General features: G+C 38.8%; 1 protein-coding gene across 5 annotated transcripts in view; it reads right to left on the bottom strand.

Moving 5' to 3' along the window:
* The window catches only part of VPS13B (vacuolar protein sorting 13 homolog B), a gene marked incomplete at both ends in the record, with an annotated part of 778,321 nt that overhangs the window by 41,509 nt on the left and 715,823 nt on the right, over positions 1-20,989 (bottom strand). For all 5 annotated transcript variants that reach the window (XM_079722541.1, XM_079722545.1, XM_079722542.1 and 2 more), the window contains 9 exons: positions 1,765-2,048; positions 4,288-4,434; positions 7,082-7,270; positions 8,407-8,608; positions 8,967-9,137; positions 9,552-9,727; positions 9,905-9,988; positions 10,668-10,931; positions 20,442-20,597. In XM_079722541.1, the coding sequence (XP_079578667.1) occupies positions 1,765-2,048; positions 4,288-4,434; positions 7,082-7,270; positions 8,407-8,608; positions 8,967-9,137; positions 9,552-9,727; positions 9,905-9,988; positions 10,668-10,931; positions 20,442-20,597 (1,673 nt within the window). The remainder of the gene's footprint in view (positions 1-1,764; positions 2,049-4,287; positions 4,435-7,081; positions 7,271-8,406; positions 8,609-8,966; positions 9,138-9,551; positions 9,728-9,904; positions 9,989-10,667; positions 10,932-20,441; positions 20,598-20,989) is intronic.

The raw sequence follows: 20,989 nt of genomic DNA, 5'->3' as shown, positions 1-20,989 counted from the left end.
ACACTACCAAATGTAAAATAGATAGCTAGTGGGAAGCAGCCACATAGCACAGGGAGATCAGCTCGGTGCTTTGTGACCTGACCACCTAGAGGGGTTGGATAGGGAGGGTGGGAGGGAGGGAGACGCAAGAGGGAAGAGATATGGGAACGTATGTATAACTAATTCACGTTGTTATAAAGCAGAAACTAACACACCATTGTAAAGCAATTATACTCCAATAAAAATGTTAAAAATTTTTTTTAATTGAAGTATGGTTGATTTACAATATTGTGTAAGTTTCAGGTGTACAGCACAGCGATTCAGTTATATACATATATTCTTTTTCAGATTCTTTTCCCTTATAGGTTATTACATAATGGTGAGTACAGTTCCCTGTGCTGTACAGTAGGTTCTTGTTGGTTATCTATTTTATACATAGTAGTGTGCATATGTTAATTCCCAGCCTCCTAATTTATCCCTCCCCCAACCCTGCTTTGGAAACAATAAGTTATTTTTTTAATAAATTTATTTATTTATTATTTATTTCTGGCTGCATTGGGTCTTCGTTGCAGTGCCCGGGCTTCTCATTGCGGTGGCTTCTCTTGTTGTGGAGCACGGGCCCTAGGCGTGCGGGCTTCAGTAGTTGTGGCACGTGGGCTCAGTAGTTGTGGCTCGCGAGCTCTAGAGCGCAGGCTCAGTTGTTGTGGCGCACGGGCTTAGTTGCTCCACGGCATGTGGGATCTTTCCGGACCAGGGCTCGAACCCGCATCCCCTGCATCGGCAGGCAGATTCTTAACCACTGCGCCCCAGTCCCAAGTTTGTTTTAATTAAAAAAAAAAAGAACTCACCACACTTAACTTCTCCAACCAGAACATAAGGACAAACATTCCTCTCGAGTTAGGGGTGAAAAGTGTTTATAAAATCATGGATGTTTGTGAGTGTTGTGAAAGAAGAAGGGATGTGTGTAGGGAACAGAGCCTTACTATTAAGGATAACTCGAGTTAGGAAGTTATCTTTTAAAATATTACTACTAGAAATCTCTATATACATCAAAGTTAAGATGGCTAGAATCTCAAATAAAGTCTATAAATTCATAATCACGAAAAAAGGTACCTCTCATAAGGTTACAATATGTTTTCTTTTGTACTTTTTATATATACCATAAATAAGTTATTCCTGACAGCTACAGAAAGGACATATTGCATGCAAAACGACCGCAAAATAAAAGTCCGGTATGAACAAACCATTACATGTCTCTGGCTTGATTCTGTGGTTGCTATTTGCATAATTGGTAATTGGTAATTGGAGTAACTTGCGTGCAGGAACAACCACAGAACAGAGTCTTCTGTGACTTGTGTTTATCTAAGTTATCTCTCTTAATGACTTGAGAAAAATTCCATTTTGAAGTAAAAGTAAAATATGGGAAAAGAAAAGGTTTTCCAACTTGACTCTCTCATATTTTAACCCTTATTTCTTATCACTCGACAGAGGCTAAGAAGCCATAAAAGAAGGTGATCTTTTCATCATGATAGATTTCTGCTATTCTACGGTACAAACATCACATTCCCCCCTAGTAGAAGCTGCATAAGGGAAAAATCTCATCAGTAGTACACTGGGACAACCCATGTGTGGTCATAACGTTTGCCCAGTTGTATACAAAATCTAGAAGCCATGAAAAATAAAAGCAAAACTTAATTTTACGTGTGGTGAGCACTGCAACTATTCTCCTATTTCTCCCGGCACCTGGATGAAGCAAAGAAGGACATTCACATAAATGTAAAATACCTGGTACAGAATCCATTTTCCCTATAGTTCCCGAAGGGCACTGACACACTCTGTCTGGGAAACTCTTGTCTAACTAGAGCTGGCAGGCTCCAGCACTGTGAGCTGTCGGCAACTGCGGCAGGAGAGAAGGCCAGCAAGATCTGTTTCTGAAGCAGGGATGCATCCAGCGCTGACTGACTGATATCAGGCATTAAGTCCCAGCACGGAAGGGAGCTGGATTTCACAGCAGGCTGCTCGCCACCCGGGCAAATGCTGAAAGTAGCACTGTCTGGAACATGAAAATACTGAAGAAAGAAAAGACAATGCAGAGAGAGCACAGTTACTACAGTCACACAGAGAAGTTAAACTTTTTAAAGCACAGCTTCTGAGAAACCATAACATATAGTCTCAGGAGGTGGCCAGGTGGGGGACATGGGAATATCAGAAATCCTGTTCCCATGAGAAAGCTCTAATGAGACAAGTACAAGGAGCAAGAAGAACAGGGTCGGCTTTTCTAGGCGTAATGAAACATGATAAAACTGGTGTGACTTCAAAGGTGATGCAAAGTTCTCACTATCCCCAGGTACTGCAAAGAGAAGCCACGCCATGTGGTAGAAATGTCGTTTGTTGGGAGGGAGTCCTCCTAGAGAGGTGTGGCTGGACTGAAAGGGTGGCACCCCGGGGGACCTTGGGCAGAGGAGATCTGAATGAGATACAGAAGGGTACACTGGAGGCTCAGAAGACAAATTTTTTTGAAGGCTCATCCTGAGGGAGCAGGAAACTCTGATCTCCAACCCTCTGTTGGAATTCCACATGGTTTCTGGCACATTAGAGAGTCTCAGGATTGTAGACATAAAAAGGACCTTTAGAGATAATTTATTTGACCCTCCTCTTTCACAGCTGAGGATGCTGCTTCCCAGAGTGCAGATGATTTGTCCAGCATCACAAAGCCAGTGTGTGGCAAAGCCTAGCCAGCAGCCAGGCTTCCTCCTTCGCTCTTGGCTGTTTCTCCCACTGTCCCAGACAGTCTCCCTGAGAGGGTAGGGATTACCATGTCTTTAAACAATTCCCACACCTGCCCGGAGCAGGGTCGGGGTTGAAAAAGGGGGCCCCCTCAGCTGCAGAAAGGATGGGGGCCTTCCCCTTCTCTCAAGGAGCCCATTGTGATGCTGGTATTGAGGTGACTGCTGGCAATTCTCCTTTCCTGAGTGCCCAGCCTTTTTACTCATATTACCTCATTTAACCTTCACCCAAAACCTGCAAGGAATGCAAAATTATGCCCCTCTTCAGATGAGGAAGTGTCAGTGTCGAAAACCCTGACCCAATGCCTCAGGAAGCCCTAGGGTGGGGAGAAGCAGGGAAATTATCAGGGCTCATGCTGGTTCTTCCCTCAAATTCTCACCTACAAGGCAATTACTGTTGACCTCTACTTCCCACCAGGGTACTTCTGGTCACCTATTTATTTTATCAATACTTCAATGAACCAAGATGAAATTCTATTACTCTGACATTTTTATAAATACTATAATGCACTGTAGGCTTAGAAGAATAAGACTTTCATCCTACTGTATTGCTCTAATGTAATTTTTAGGAGCTGAAAGTAAGGGCTAACAATAAATTCAGAAGAAGTAAAGAAAAATAATACTTTTCTATATGATGGTTTCAATAGCGTAAAACAATAGATACCACTTAGCATATTCTGTTTTCAAATCCTTTTAAAATATCTCCTTAGGGCTTCCCTGGTGGCGCAGTGATTGAGAGTCCGCCTGCCGATGCAGGGGACACGGGTTCGTGCCCCAGTCTGGGAAGATCCCACATGCCGCAGAGCGGCTGGGCCCGTGAGCCATGGCCGCTGAGCCTGCGCGTCCAGAGCCTGTGCTCCGCAACGGGAGAGGCCACAGCAGTGAGAAGCCCACGTAATGCAAAAAAAAAAAAAAAAAAAAAAAAAAAAAATATCTCCTTACTCTCTTAAAATAAAACTGTTCATCTGAACTGTATAAAGAATTGAATAAAAAAATCCTTCTTGGATTCATTTTCCGCGTATTCTGCCATAGAGACGTTAACATAAATGAGCTGGTACATTTTCACATTTCCTCTCCTCGTGGACACAGAGCTCAGCGCTCCCAGATCTGGGGCCCCGTTGGGGCTGAGACTTCTTCACACAGGGCTCCTCCAGGCACGGTGGCCTGCGAGGCAGATGTTCTTTTCCAGGAGCCTCGGAGCCAGTCCTCAGGCCCGCTTCCCGCCGGCGGGGCCTTGTGTTAGTGAGCTCTGGCAGAGAGCGCTGCAGCCTCGGGGCAGATGGGGCCGGCAGCACCCAGCTGCCAGTGGGTCCGGATCTCCTGCTTGGTAGGACGTCTCCTCATTAATTACCTTGGAAGTGCCCACCATGGCATCCATGGTTTTAATGAAAGCAAAAATAAATGAATCTTTACCTATACTCAGTGTTAGCTTTTGATTTGTTCCAGGTTAAAAAAAAAGTTGATAATAATTATTATTGATTTATGAAAACTTAGACAAAACAATCATGTTTGAATTGCTTACCTCCTTTCCAGAGTGGGGTCTGGCAATAGATAACTGTGGTTTATAAAATATCTGATACGGTGTATTATTGATTATTGTAGTCTTGTCTTCAACCTGAATAATTTGTATGCCTTGCTGTACCATGGAGGAAATGCAGAACTGGCATAACTGCAGGACAATTGAGGAAAGAGTAATTTTTAAAATATTATATGGCTGTTGTATGAAAGGAGAGAAGGTTAGCACTCCCCTCGACAAGGATGGAAGAGGCGCATACAGTTAAGGCACTGCCCCTACTTCGTGGCATCTAACCACTGTTTTTTTGTTTATTCTGCCCAATCTTTAGAGTATTTTGACTCACTAATCATGTATTTCATCAATTAATTAATGAAAATATTAACAACTTCTAAACAACAGAACATAATACATACATTCAAATTAAATCTGATACTTAAGTGGGTGCTTCCAAAGGGAAAAAAATATATCATATGGCATATAAAAACCTCTTGATTATTTTTAAAAGTCATTTTATCCATTGGTTTGCCCAGGACAGTATCAATTTTATCTTCTGTTCCAGAGGATTTAGTAGAGTTCCCTTTCAGTCTCAAAATTGTCTTGATCCCTAAAAAGGGTCACTATTTACTCTTCAACAGGGTGTTTTAGCAAACCGGCTACTTTTCCTGCTATTGTATAGTGACAGAGACTTGTTTTCAAGTTATTAAACCAATTCCCTCACAAAATATTTATTTATAAAGCACTTATACATAAACAGATGCCACTTATCCTTTTCAACATAAAGAACTCAATCCAGCATTCCCCTTCTCCTCCTCATACTCATCCCAGCAGCTATCTCACTGAATGTGTACCTGGACCAAGGGGAGTTCTGAGAACTTAAATAATGATGACAATGTTGAAGAAAATAGTAACAGCTGACCCTCATATATTGCTTTCTTGGGCTCCACCTGTTGAAAGTACTTTATGCATATTAATTCACAGAATGCTCACTACACCCACATGGGGTAGCTACTATATTATCCCCGTTTTACAGAAGAGAAAAAACGAGGCACAAAGAGGTAAGCAACTTGCCCAAGGTCACAAAGATAAAGAGGGTCTAAGGGTTGGAATTAGAAACCATGCAGACTGGTTCCCCGGTGCTGCTCTTAACCACGGTGTGTATCATCTCGTTGTCCTATCACATTGTATGAGGAACTGATGCTCAGAGAAGGTATTACTTGCCTAAAGATATCCATCTAGCAAGTGGTAACGTCAAGACAGAAGTTCTCAGAGTGTGGTCTGGGAACCCTTGGAGGAGATGGTCTTTGAGATTCCTTCAGGGGGCCCCAAGGTCAAAACTAATTTTAAAATAATAATAAGATGCTATTTGTCTTTTTTGCTCTAATTTTCACATGAGCGTACAGTGGAGTTTTCCAGAGGCTATATGACATATGATGTCATCATGCTCATGGCTAATGAAATGTATGTTTGTGAATTCTTGTGTTTAAAATTTTCTGTTTTAATTTCTAATTTGATAAATATCAAATAGATATAATCCACATAAACAAAGGTTTTTGGAGGTCCTCGGTATTTTTTAAGAGTGTAAAGGGGTCCAAAGACTAAAAAGTTTGAGAATCACTACTAGAGAATAATGAGATATAAATATAATAATATTATATTTTCCAACAGTTCACTCATTCCTTCACTAACATTTATTCGCACTTGCTGTGGACGCTTTGCGAGGTGCTGGAGGTACTGGGTGCTTGACTGTATATCATAACTTTTTTTCCAGGTTTTGATGGTAGTTCTCAACTTACAACTATTCAACTTTGGGTGATTCACACTTACAGCTCTTTGCCATTTACACCCGTGTTACAGTATTTTGGCCGGCAGAGCATAAACATGTGTTGCCCAGACAACTTTGAGGAAATGGATACCAGCCTTGAATACTGAAGACCTACTACTTTGTATCAGAGAAATTTATTTTTAAAAAGTCACCAAATGACCCTAACTTTTCTCCAGAGGCTCTTTGAAGATGCCTGTCAAAATCTAGCTTCTCCCCAGAGAAAGGTCATTCTAAATTATACTACTCTGATGAAGCAACCCTTCTTTTTCAGATTTGGGACAGCTAAAATAACGAGGATATCATTAAGTACAGCATGAGATTTCTACATGGTACACTATGATACTTACTTCATACATACAGTTTAATGTTATTTGTTACTATATTATTCAGCTTACCTGGTTTTCATATACTACTTTAGAAAAGATTCATGTTGAAAAGCACATAGCACTTATATTTAGTTAAATAACTATTTTTTTTCTTTTTTCTTTTTTTGTATTCATCTTCATAAACATGGGTACCAGTCCGCTGTTCAATAATACAACTCCACATCGTTTTGCTCAGGATACCCTTTCCAGAAATATAACCTTTGCTGCAGGAGCCTTTATCTTTCCACTCAATACTCAGAATGTTAGCAGCTCTACCTCCTGCTCTAAAACAAGGAGGCCAAGTACAACTTGTGGATATTTTGGAATAAGTTCATTTTTTCCCCTACATACAATAAATCAAGTGACTGCTGAGTGTTCTGAAATAGAGTGGTTATTGGATAAACTATGTGACACAGCTTTTATCACTAGTAAAGGGAAAAAAAACGACTGTAAAACAGAGAGGTCTAAGAAATCACGTTACACTGTTAAAAATTGTTTGGAACAAGTAATACCAAAAGGGGTTAAAAAAGAAAAGGGTAGACATTTTAAACAGGTTGAAGGGATGGCATGCTATCCCCCGAGCCACACAGACTTTTATCGACTTTGATCTTACCTTCTGATGTCCTGGGAAAGCACCAAGTCTTATTTCGGCAGCAACAAACCCTTCTTCGTCCAATGACACAACTTCACCATTACCTCCATCTTTCCACTTTGGAGATGTCAGGTTATGGACCAGTTTAATTGCTACTGACTTGTGCACAGTGTTTGTATTTGCCCAGTATATTCCAATTTGAAAAGCTTCCTGGAAAAGTAATGCCTCAATTATAAAGTATTTTTCTTAACTTTGATATTATTACCTCAATTCGTAGGAATTTTTTATATTATGTAATAGGTCTACTTAGGCAACCAAATCCCTTTTTTTTTTTTTTGTAATGGCAACATACATTTTATTTTAGTTCCCAGTGCTTTCTCTGAATCACAATGGAATTCATATTTATGGAAGGAGGGAAAAAAAACATCAATCTAAACTGTGACTACCCTTTGTACCAAAGGCTTAAAAACTGAAGGTTTCATTTCATTTCATTTGACAAAAGAATAATATGCAACACTACGTACATGTAGGTCAACATTCCAATTCCTTAAGGTAACATCATATGATTATTAAAAAAAAAAAAGGAAAAATGCAATTGAGTAAAGATGTTTATAAACCGGAGTTCAAAAAAAAAAAAAAAAAAAAAAGGACTCTCAAATTATTCCCTACCAGGAAAACATTTTATTTAGAAATTCCTTGTACTCTATTTTCTTACAGATTTATGTGTCTTCTTGAACTGGGCTAGCCTTATCAAGAAAGTTCTCCTGTAATGGAATATAAAATCTTCCTATGAAATTCTGTTTTACAATTAAAGTTTTCTTCCCTTGTTATTAATGATTCTATGCTGTTATCACTAACGGGGGGCATCCATGATTATGGACAGGCAAGTCCACTTATAAGGGAAAAGGGGCCTTGACAAAAACAGCTGTTCAGAAATCTTTAATTCTTATCCATCTTGCACATCTCTGAGAGTTTCTGTAAGAACCACAAAAATATCTAGGGGGTGGGTTAGCACAGAATATGGCTCTTTATTCTTAACATATCCTGAGTAGGCAAATCCTAATACTTGTTAAACATCCTATACACAATGGAAATGAGAATGTAACTAGTACAAGTTATCAAATTTAATGATAACTCAAGCATGAATACTGCTGATGGGGAAAAAAAAAAGACATCTGAGATGTCTTTGAATATCAAAGAACATTCCATACCCCTTACATATGCATCTAGGAGGACAGTTTTCCACAACTGATTGATTCTGTTAAGAACATAAATGCAACCTCAGAATAAAAGCTGGTTGTTGAAAGGAAAGAATTCCTATCAGTTTTTAAAAAAAGTTATAGTACCTGAAAATTAGGAGGGATAATAATTTTGCCAGCAGGAACCTGTAGAACAATCTTCTCTCCCTCAAACAGCCAGAGGTCCCACTTGGACTGATTGATGAGCAGGGCCCAGGGTAGCAGCTCTATCAACAAGGTCCTCACATATGGCTTCCAGGCTGACAGCTTCACTCGCATTGGGCTGTCCCACTGGCTCAGCTGCTCATTCCTGTGCCAAATACCACATCCAAGAGACTCAATGAAACATGATGACTTCAGGATTCATGAAATGTGTTTAAGGATTCCAGACACACAACGCTCCTGTATGACACCTCTTCACACCAGAGTCATGCAATGCTAAATTTGCATCCAGGAGAAAGAAACTTTTCATGCAATTATGTTCGAGATTAAGAATGAAGCAATCTACAGAATACATCTACTAGGTGATGAAAGGTCAGCATCTGACAGATACATGCAAACATCTTCTTTTTAAAAATGTTTTTATGGTATCTAAGATTTTTATGAATGGTCATTTATTTCTTAATATCGAGAAATGTTTGTAGAAAAAGACTGCTAAAGAACATTACCTGTCAGAGTCCTTTTTATTATAGGGCCATGTGGGTTGAAGGGACTTTTCTGGCCCGTAGAATTCGTCAAGGGTCTGAGTAACTGTGCCTCCGGGGTGTATCTTAGTGGCTATTTGCTTAATGAGGGATGTTGAGATGGGAACAGCACACTGTGAAGGATCATCTTCTTCTCTAGGAAATGGAAAGAAAAACCAAGAATGATGATCAGATGGATTATAAACCAATATTTTTTTTGGTGAGAGTGAGTGAATTTTTGGTGCTTTAGGGATGATGACACAGTTTGGGGAATTGTCTGGGCCGTGGCCTTTCCTCCCCAATGCTTGGGTGGAGATCTCTTGTTCCTCTACAGAAATTATGTGTCAATTACATTTTCTGATCATCCCTCTTATTTATATCCAAAGGGGCTGAATTTTATCTTAAACTGTAGAAGAGAATAAGAGAACACTAGGCAGGGCAATTTAAAAATAACATTCTCATAAGATAAGAAATCATACAAAAAACTCTATCCTCCCTTACCCCCTCAGTAGGACAAAGTTACTTTTCTACTGAATCTCTCTTAAGAAAATGTAAGGACTTTCCCAGTACCTTGCTTGAAATGTTAGGTGATGTACAAGGTCAGGTTCTATGTTTTGCAGTGGTTTTTCCTGTCCTTTTCCTGGAATAATTTGTGTTTCACTCAATCCCAGACTTCTTTTCTCCAAATGTATGATAATGGGGTCTGGAAGATGACTCCTCATGATAAAAAGAGGGCTGAACACAATCTATAAAAATAAAAGGACAGAACAACTTTCGTATTTGCTTTGTTGCAGTATTCCAGCTGTTTGACGCTGAAACAAACTTGTAATAAATCTTGTCCCTGGGTCACTCTGACCTTAATTTATTTCAGAACAGGAAAGGTCAAAGTCATATGCCATATTTTAGGATGAGAAAGCACTTACCATTCGTTGTTGCACTTGAGAGCTGGGTTCTAAAGTCAAAACTGTGCACCAGACATAAATAATAGAACTGTTTGAAGATGGCACCTGCACATGAGATAGAAAAGGGTTCTATTAAATACTAAACAGTTTACTAATTAATCAAAATAAGGCACAGATATAATATCCATTTGGAGGATACAAAAAGTTTAAAGTTACAGAAAAAAGCCATTAAAAAAAAAAGAATAAGCAAAAACAGACTTCATTATGGCATAAAGTGAATGTGCAGTGAGTCAATGGGGCCAATTCTTTCCATAAAGATGAAGGGATTTGTATGTGGAGAGACTGATATAAGAGTGAGTGGGAGAACAAGAGAGAGGATTTGTCCTTTATGGGAATGAAAGTGATGATGGTGGAGATTGAGAAAGAGATAAAAAAGTAGCAGATCATCATAAAGCTTCTCAAGAGGGGAGGACACCCTTTATTCCCTCCCGTCCCTCCAAAGCCCTTGTGCATCAGAATCTTTTTCAAGATATAAATCATCTCCATCTGGGAGGGGTAGAGTCTTGGCTACGAGAACTACTGGAACTGATACAAACGTGTTGTCGTGGAATGGGGACGAAAAAGTTTGAGAAATAATATTTAAAGCCTTTTTATATTATTTCAGGCCTCCCCTCTTTTGTATATATCATTTATTAATAAATTAAGTGCTGTACTGAATAAAGAACATAACGAGAAATTTAAAATTTTAAAGCTGCTCTATTCTGGATTGTACTACTTCTCATACCTGAATGACAACACTATACTCAGGGGTCTTGGATTCCAGACACACGTCCCTCGACCAATCTTCATCTCCTTTGGCCTTCACACACAACTCGGTCAGTTCGCTGTCTTCTAGTATGTACGAAGGCAATTTCCGTTTGGCTGTGAGGCAGTCAAAATGTTCTCGAACCACAGCTTGTCCATCTTGACCAATGTAATGCTGAACGACTTTTAGTTCTATGCTCTGAGACAAGTAACTACAGATAATCTGTCTTCCACAGATGATAATCTGAAAGACAATCAATCAAGCCATCAATCAATAAGACTTCATCAATTCAGATTCCATGAATTGGAAATACAGGGAAACCTTGGAGATATGGCAGGTTTGGTTCCAGATCAACACAATATAGCAAATATTGCAACAAAGAGAGTCAGATGAATTTTTTGGTTTCCCAGTGCATGTGAAGGTTATGTTTACACTATACTGTAATCTATTAAGTATTCAAAGCGTTATGTCTAAAAACATTTAAATACCTAATTAAAAAAATTTTTTTTGCTAAAAAATGCTAACCATCATCTGAGTCTTCGGCGAGTTGTAATCTTTTTGCAATAGTAACATCAAAGGTCACTGGTCACAGATCACCGTAACAAAGATAATAATAAATGAAAACGTTTGAAATATTGCGAGAATTAGCAAGATGTGACACAGAGACACGAAGCGAGCCAATGCTGTTGGATTGCTTGATGCAGGGTTGCCACAAACTTTCAACTGATGAAAACGTAGTATCTGCAAAGCTCAATAGAGCAAAGCACAATAAAACAAGGTATGCCTTGTTCAGACAGAGTAAACTATGCTGATTTTAATGGAAAGAAAATGAAATCGTTAGCTTATTTAGAGAGTACAAGAAGAAAAAGAGGCTTCCAAGAAGAGAAGGGACTTTGCTTTGGTCATGTTGAGTTTGCAGAATTCAAAGGACAGACATGTAGGCAGGATCCATGCCCAGCTACAAATGCTGGTCATGTGCTTGAGAGTGAAGGTGGGACTGGAGATGGAAGACTTGTGAAATTAAGTCCTGTCCTCCTGTCTCAAATTTGGAAATCACAGGACTGTCTTCCTGTCCTCACAAATGTGTGCAGACAGGAAGACAGTTTACCTGGAAAAGAGGGTGGAGGCTCAAACCCAGTAACTGACCAAGACTTTAGGTACAGACTCAGGGTGAGAAGTCAGAGAAGGGACGAAGGAGTGTCAGGAGAATGCAGGGTTGCTGAAGCCACGAGAGAAGAGACTGACTGGAAGGTGGTGGTGGATGGTATCGAACAATGTAGCAGTCAAAAAGGAAGGGGCCTGGAAACAAGACTTCAGCTCTCATAGCTGAGATGACAATTGTGATCAATTTATTCCCTGCGGCTGGTTTCCAAGGGTTTATTGCACTCTTATGCAATACGAAATCTCTGTATAAACTGATAATACAAACAACTTTTAACTCAGGAGCCTAATTATATTTTATCTCATTCAGGTTTTTCTTATAGCAGAGAAGCATTATCTTTATACAACACACAGAATTATCCATTAAACCCATGTATTATTTAACTTTTCATCCAGCTAAGAGTATAGTTCAGAGCAGGCATTAAGAAATATCTCTTAAATTGGTGGAAATTGAAAAGATCACACAAAATTTACTCCTCTGCAGTGAATACTTTTAGAAAGCAAATCCTGTGTAATATGATTTTTCACCATGATTAAGGAAGACAGGACTGTCACATACTGTTTTCCTTATTTGTAACAATATTTTTCCAGGTTATAAAATATATACTAAGTAATACATGTATAGCATGTATGTCTAAGAATATGATGGTTAATTTTATGTGTCAACTTCAATGGGCCATGGGGGGCACAGATATTTTACTCAAACATCACTCTGGGTGTGTCTGTGAAGGTGTTTCTAGATGAGACTAGCATTTGAATTGGTAGACTGACTAAAGCAGACTGCTCTTCTGGGTGGGCCTTATCATATCAACTGAAGACCTGAAAGAACAAAGAGCCTGAGTAAGAGGGAACTCCTCCTGTCTCACTGCTTGAGCTGGACACTGGTCTTTTCCAGCCTTTGGACATGGACTGAAACATCAGCTCTTCTTGGTACACTAGCCTGCTGGCTTTTGGACTGGAACTACACATCAGCTCTTCTGGTGTTCCAACTTGCAGATGGCAGATCTCAGGACTTCTCAGCCTCCATAATCGTGTGATCCAATTTATAATAAATCTCTCCCTCCCTTTCTCTACATACATATATATGTATATGTGTGTGTGTACACACATACACCCTACTGGTTCTGTTTTTTTTTTGTTTGTTTTTTTTTTTTTGGAGAACCATGACTAATACAAAGCATTTTCACAAATTATCTCTTTTATTCTCACAGCAACTGTTCCTGGTGAATTTAAGGTTCCTGCTTTGTCGCAGAAGAATTTGGAGATGAAGTGATAGGTAAGAAGTGGATTTATTTAGAGAGAAACACACTCACAGACAAGAGTGTGGGCCATCTCAGAAGGCGAGAGAGCTTCGAAATGTGGCGTGGTTAGTTTTTACAGGCTGGGTAATTTCACAGGCTAATGAGTGGGAGGATTATTCCAACTGTTTTGGGGAAGGGGTGGGGATTTCCAGGAATTGGGCCACCGCCTACTTTTTGACCTTTTATGGTTGGCTTCAGAACTGTCATGGTGCTGGTTGGTGTGTCATTTAGTAAGCTAATGTATCACAATGAGTTGTATAATGAGGCTCAAGGTCTACTGGAAGTCGAATCTTCTGCCATCTTGGACCCAGTTGGTTCTAACCAGTCTTTGTCATGTCCTATGGCTATGTCATTCTTTTAAAGGTTGTGCCCTGCGCCCTTCCCTCCTGTTTCACAACCACATAAAACAGGAACTACAATGACTCCTCATCTTAACAAGGAAAAAAACAGAAGTACAGAGATGTTGAATAACTTTCCTGATGTTACCCAGATGGTCTGGCCCAGAGTCTGTGTTGATCACCATCCTGACTGTCTCTATCTCATAAAATTAATACCTACTAATTAAGAAAACAGAAACAACATAAAGAGAATAAAGGTTGCCCATCACAAGGTAAATGTGGCAGAAACCACTGGCTCCATTCCAAATAGCTGGTCCCTCCTTTTCCTTTGCTGTTAAAATCACTGATTTGGTTTAGGTCTCAAAAAGCAGCAAAGTACTCAGGGACGGTGGACACCTCCCATGACCCCCATTGGCTGTATCACAGTTGGTACAAGCTAATCGTGGTAATTCCATTACCTTTTTGCTAATGATTAGTTTAGGGGTGAACATGGAGCTCTGTTTTGGCGAATAATATAAAAAGGGAAGGCTACTAAAAGGCTCTGGGAAAGCTTTTACTCTTTGATAATACGGGAGACAGTTTGAGAAGGGAAAACCCTCCTTTTTTTTCTGCCATGGAAGACGTTAGGAGAGGATATAACTTTTGCAGCCATCTTGAGGTCAGGAAGGCAAATTCAGGACAGCAGAGAAGCAGGTACGGTACTGAGTTGCTTAATTAACTAACCAACACCCGAGTCTGCCTTCTTCCTTTTTGTTATGTGAGGTAATAAACATAAAATAGGAACAATAATAGTATCTGCCTCATTAGCTTGCTATGAAGATTAAAAACCCTATTTTGTAACTTCAAGCTGAAAGCATCCTAATGGATACATTTTCCTATGTCATTAGAAGTACTTTGTAAGTATCATTTTAAACAAAACTATTATTTATACAAAAAAATGTGAACAACTATGAACTATTATTTACCCCAAGCAAATCTGCTAGATTGACAGACCCAAAATTAAAGTCATTGTTGTTTCAACTTGCATTATTTGAAGAGTGAGGTTTAGCATTTTCTTAAACATTTATTTTCCAACTATCTACTCCTTTGAATTTTCTTTAGAAGGAACACATCTGTAAAAACCAAGCTATGCTTAACTGCTACATTTCCCCTAGATACTCTGGACATTATAATCTTTTAAAACAATATTTTCAAAATAACAAACATGGAAGTCCACTGAACTGTGAACACAAGATTTTCTCTAGCATATGTAGACTAGACACTCATGATAAGCCTTATGACGCCATAGCATTGCCCAACTTTGAATAAACAATAGAAAACTCTGAGGCCGTATTTAACTCTGTTCTTATTCCGATGTGTCCAGGCCTGGCAATGTGTGCTCACTGCTCTTGTTTCAGAACCTTTGGGCCCCATGAGATTTAGGAGAGAATTTGGCTGTCTCTCACAGAAACCACAGAATCTCTGCAACCATCTGGGACTCACTTTGTTTAAAGACAAAGATCCTCTTGGTGGGTTTTTATAGTTTCATTTTGGACCAAAAAGCCTGTTAAATAGGCTTTCAAATTTGATAAAAAGAAAACCCTTAAAAGTGGCCAGGGAGGGAAGGCTACTTAGATGAAGGAAAATCCAAAATGGCTGCTCCTCGGAGTGGCGCTCTTCATGGCTGCTCCCTTGCAGGGTTCAGTGAAAGCCATGCCTGCTTTTCTTCAAAGTGGCAACACTTACAATGCCGTTATTTTGAAAATTATGGTTAGAATTTCAAGATTAATTTATCAGTTGAAGACAGCTACTTAATTTTTTTTAATGTAGGGTTTCTCTTTAATACACATTTCCAGGTTTCACACTAATTCCCCTCTTTCCCCAAAGCCACAAAGATGTGTATTGAAGATTTCCACATATGATTTTACTTAGCAGGTTTCAGAACTCTTATTAGATCAGTGCCAAGAAGAATAGCGATATTAAAGAATAACTCCAGAGCACCAGATGCACTGGAAAATGATATCTTAACCATGATTAAAAGTGTATGTATAAAGATACAAATATATATACATACATTCATATGTACATTTAGGTTTTTAGAGTGGTAAAGCTCTCCTCAATGAAGGGATGGAAAACACGGAAGCAAATACATGTGCATGAGTAGTTGTATAATGTACAAAGTCCCTGAGAAATTTTATGTGTGGTCAATTTTCACTGAATTGGGGAAATGAGAGGGGTACAGGAAAGGCAGGGTACAGGTAACCAAACGTCATTGTTCAAGCAAGCTTTAGCCAATTCTCCACTGTCCAGTGGTGTATTAATGCAGTTAAGGTACATCAGAGAGCTACACACCCTCTCCTCCCCAAATGGGGCTTCATAATTAGGCAGCTGCGGTTTATTGCAAATTTCCAGGCCCAGGTGGGATAGAAGGCAAGAAGCCAAGATGTGAGGGAGGCAGGAATCTACAAAGCTCTTCTGGAAGCTCGGTTCCTATCTTCCTAACCTGGCCAACTGAGGAAATCCTGTCTCTGACATACTTTAACTAGCGCTAATCTGAATATTAGTTAATCTACCCTGACCATAAAAAAAAATCCAATTTAAAAAGAACTAATACATTTTTGCGTGTGTGTGTGAGAGAGAGAGAGAGACAGAGAGAGAGAGACAGACAGACAGAGAGGGGGAAAGAGAGAGGGAGGGAGAGAGGGGAAAGGCAGAAAAACACTGACTAGAAAGGGTTTTTACAATGTTGACACATGCAACAGTTGGCTTGAGGTTGGCATCGTGGTCTGCTGAATCTCATATTACCTGGGTTCAGTATAACCCACTTTCCATTTGCTTCATTCTAGGTTAAACAAATTGCTGTTTCTGTGTTCTAATTTTCCCTGCTCTGCTAAGTTTTTTTAAAAAATTATTTATTTATTTATTTATTTAATACAGCGGTTTCTTATCAGTTATCTATTTTATACATATTAGTCTATACATGTCAATCCCAATCTCCCAGTTCATCCCCCCCCCTCACGCTGCTTTCCCCCCCTTGGTGTCCGTACTCTGCTAAGTTTTTTTAATGGCCCCAATATAGAGCTCAATCTCATTTGATGATGACAAGAAATGCTACAACTCAAAATATAGTTATATGTGTATATACCTTCCATGATAGTGGGAATGTAAAAATGGACTTTCCCAGTTCCTGTGAGAGAAGAAGACACTTCCTCTCAAAAAGGTAAATGCAATGCAAGGGCTGGTTATGCTTCCATTATTGCTCTCCAAAGAACCTTTCCTATTTGGCTAGATTTGACTTTTTTTTTTAAAGAGTATTTATTATAAATGAGGTAGAAGCAGAGAAAAGCGTGAGAGGCATTCCCCACAGAAAAGGATTATTAACATTTACCAGTACAAATAACATTTGGAAAAGTTCTGAAATGTGATTTGGCACCAGAAGCCTTAAAATCTGTATATTTGACATTAACAGAGAGAGTGATTAAAAGAACTACTTAACTTTCAATGTATGGAAATTTTTTTTTAGTTCTGATTTGAACCCCTCATAAATAGTTAAGATTTAAAAAATGCTAATGGTTTGAAAAACTCAGGAAATCAGCAGAAGTTTTAGAACAAATATATATTTAATTATTTAAAAGATTAGTGTAGCCCCAACAAGACTCTGCTAAGACAAAACAATGAATTTTGTCTAAGGAATAAAGTACATCTTTTTAATTTGGGAATGTGCATCAAGCACCACAAAAACATTCATATCCTTTGCGCAGGTAGCTAAATTTTATCGCAATTTATTTTAAGGACAGACTCAGAAATTTGGACATATATTTATACACAAAGATATTTATTTAAGGATCTATTATAGTAACCAACTGGAAATTAACTAAATGTCCAACAACAAGGAAATGTCTACATGGGGTTTGATATACCATATGGTAAATCACTATGCAACCATTAAAGGGATAACTTCAGGAATTTTAAATAACATGAGAAAATAAGCATTATATAATGTTAAGGGAAAAAAACAAGTTGAAAAACTATAATTACAATCAGAGTTCAAGTTGGTTAAAAGATATCTGCATAGAAAAAAAGAGTAGAAAAAATACACCAAAGTAATAATAGAATATATTTTTTGGTTGGTAGATTTATGGGTAATTTTAGTTTTCTTCATTAGGCTTTTCTGTGTTTCCAGATATACTTTATAATAGTTAACATAAAAATAACACTGTGACCTAGTATTTATTGGGTGCTTTCTTTTACAAAAGGAATATGAAGCATAGAAAGGTTAAGAAATGTGCCTAAGGTCATATAGGTAATAAGTACTAGGACTGAGAAATCTTTTCCAATCAGAAAAAAAGTAGGTAAAGTTTTGTGAGAATTAAAAAAAAAATGTGTTTTTCATGACCAACTTTTTGGGCTTATGATATACTGTTGCAATAGTATCTGCTCAGGTACAATGTATGTATTAATTTATCCCTGAAATTTAATATCATTTTGTGAAAGTAGATAAATCTATGGTAAGAATGAGGCATTAATATAGCAACACAAAAAAGTCCAACCAGCATTACTCATGCCTGGGAATATTTCATTATTGTAATTGTAACTAAAATTTATTGGATTATGACAACGGGCCAGGCACTGTTGTAAGCACTGTACATATACAAACTCATTTAATTCTCATACTTAGTTCATGAGGGAAAGCACTATTATTACTATTCTCATTTTAGAAAAGTGATTCACAAAGGTTAGATAACTTGCTGATGATCACGCAGCTAGCAAGGTTGCCTGTGATCTTAACTACCAAGGACATTCCTTGAAAAGATTTCTCCACGGAAGGACCCTGCCTTTCCACTGACTGTTAAATGTTCTAGCAACCACATGCCAAAGACTTGAATGAATTGGGAAACTTCAGACCAGAGCTATGGTGGTCAAAGCACCTGAGAACTTGTTAGAAATACAAATTATCATGCTATACCCAAGACCTGTTGAATCTGGAACTCTGGGGGTGGGACTCAGAAATCTGTGTTTTAAGAAGTCCTCCAGGGGATTCTGATATATATTCAAGTTTGAAAACCACTAGCCTAGAGGGAAAGAAACTAAGGGGAAATATTCTACCTCCTCTCATGTTTTTGGAGGGCTGTAACATAGAGGAGAGGTAACAAGTTGTGTGCTTTTTGCATATGCCTCACAAGTTCTGAGGAATGGTAAAAACTGGCTGAATGGTGACAGATTTTGGCTCAAAATTAGGAAAGGATTTCATTAATAGCTGGAAGTAACCAACAATGGGAAGGGCTGATGTGTGAGAGAATGAGACTCTCATCGTTTGGAGTATTCAAACAGATGCTGTATGACGTTTTCTCAGGCATGCTGGTGAATGGGAAGGTAGACAAGGCATTCTTGTGAGACCATGAGTGACAAAATCAGAAAACCAGTGTGTATTGGGCAGATATTTGTTGAGAGCATATCCATGTAAGAGAGCTCTAAGGGCAGATAGGACAGACACTTCTTGTTCTTATGACTTTCCAGCTCAAAGCCCACACTAGCCACACTGGTTCCCTCATAAGTCCTTGGGTAAGACACATTTGTCCCATATTTGTATCTTTATTTATCCTATACTGCTGACTTGGAATGCCCTCTCTTAATCTAAATTCGACATGTTTTGTAAAGCCCAGCTCAAGTCAAATCTTCTTAGTAAAACCTCTAAATTCCTTTCACACTTACTGTCAGTCGTACACATTGTTGGGTTTATGTAAATTTACATTTTAAGAGCAAAGATTGTGTTACATACTTAATGTCTTTCATTTTTCTCTGTTTTACAGGAGGCAATCAACAAATACTTGGAGGAATGGTCAGTTGACTGGGAAGGCTCTTCCATGCTTCTTGTCTGAGACTCCTCTGCTATAGGTTTCTTTTCACTTCTGTTGCCCACAATAATGAGAACATGAAGTCCAGCTCCCTGATTAGGTGCAGGCCAGGAATGTATATGGTACAGATCCTACTGTTCACCTCACCAGTTGCTTCCTGCCTGCCCCTGGCATACAGCAATGGAGTAGCCCCAGGTGCTCAATATGGAAAGCTCCCTTTTTCCTTTTCTAGGGACTGAGTGCTGTCTCTATCACGTCCTCAGTTCACATAAGCTCTGGATAGACTGTTACAATCCAGATGCAGATGTATATGTTAAAACTCTTATGACAAATCCAGTTATTATGTGTGCAGTGAAGCCAGTTTTTAGATTTTAATACTTCCTTTTTTTCTTTCTACTCTTGTCATATGCTCCATGTTTGAAAAACATCTTTTAAAAACCACATTTTCACATCTTAAGAACACAAAAAAGTGTCAGATACTTTTTTTTCCCCTTTGCAGTCTTAGAACTTCAAAAACAGCCAAAAGGAAGTTTTATAAAATATATAAAAATATGTGCTGAGAGCTGAAGTTTTATATGCCAAGAGTTAGACTGCAGTGAATTTTTACTGCAGTTAATATTAACTCCTAGGAAAAGAAAGCTTGCTGGAGACCCAGGCCCACTCTGTCATGGGAGAAAATCACAAGACTTTCGCACAGGTTATTCTTACATGTATGAGAGTCAACTCCTGGTTATCCACTGTTGGATTATCCAGAGTCCCCACCATCCTTGACTTCTTTTCCTTCTCAGTAAAGACACTTTGGCCATTTCACAGCTCATTAGCACCTCCACCAGAAGGTAGGTGGTGACAGGGAGAAGAGGTGACATGAAAATCAGTAAAGTTTACTGCTTGTTAGCAACTCTTGTAAAAGACGTGGGACAAGGGGTATGAAGCCATCATCATCATCAGGAACATCAGCAAGCACTTATTAAGTGCTCGTGTGCATGGTAGGAGAAGGCATAGCTGGGCATGGCAGTGTGATTTTTTTTTTATTGATATTTTCATTTCTTTAAGTTTCCCTTCCATTAATTACATCAAATGATTAAGAGTTGTCTGGGCCATGAACACAAAGAAACTTACCTGTTTTTGTACTCCACTGAGTTGCTGAACCTTGATGATCAGTGAAGCAGTTCGACCCTTGTACTGAATAGTTCTAATAAAAGTCCCAGCATGGTCCACACTGAAGGGCTCTGACCAACGCCAATTGCCCCAGCCTTCAATACAGATGTGTAACAGCTGGAGAGAAAAACAACACTCGTCAGAATGCCAAAAGTGCCAACAAAAACTAGCCCTAAAATGAAAGTCTCATTGCTGGAAAACCTTCCTATCTGTAATATTTAGCATCTGTTTTCTTTCTAACCTGCATTATTCATCCGCTTCCAGCTTATTCAACCAGGCTAAGAATAGCAAATATGCCACATAGAGTCAATGTGGTTTTCCAGATCACATTTTAAACCTTCTTAAAAATAACTGTCCTATCAAATGGTAAAAGGCCTGTTGAACATTTGAGGAAAGACCATTTCATTCATCTGGAGGACAAGAAGGCTGAAATGTGAGATCAAAGAATCGTGGTCTTGGCTGATGGTTTATTCTTTCTTCTGGCTAGACAGTAATTAAAGCTAAATTTG

Source organism: Hyperoodon ampullatus, assembly GCF_949752795.1.
Source record: "Hyperoodon ampullatus genome assembly, chromosome: 17".
NCBI lineage: Eukaryota > Metazoa > Chordata > Mammalia > Artiodactyla > Ziphiidae > Hyperoodon > Hyperoodon ampullatus.
Note: the sequence above shows the minus strand (reverse complement) of the source record. Positions and strands in the feature narration are given on the sequence as shown.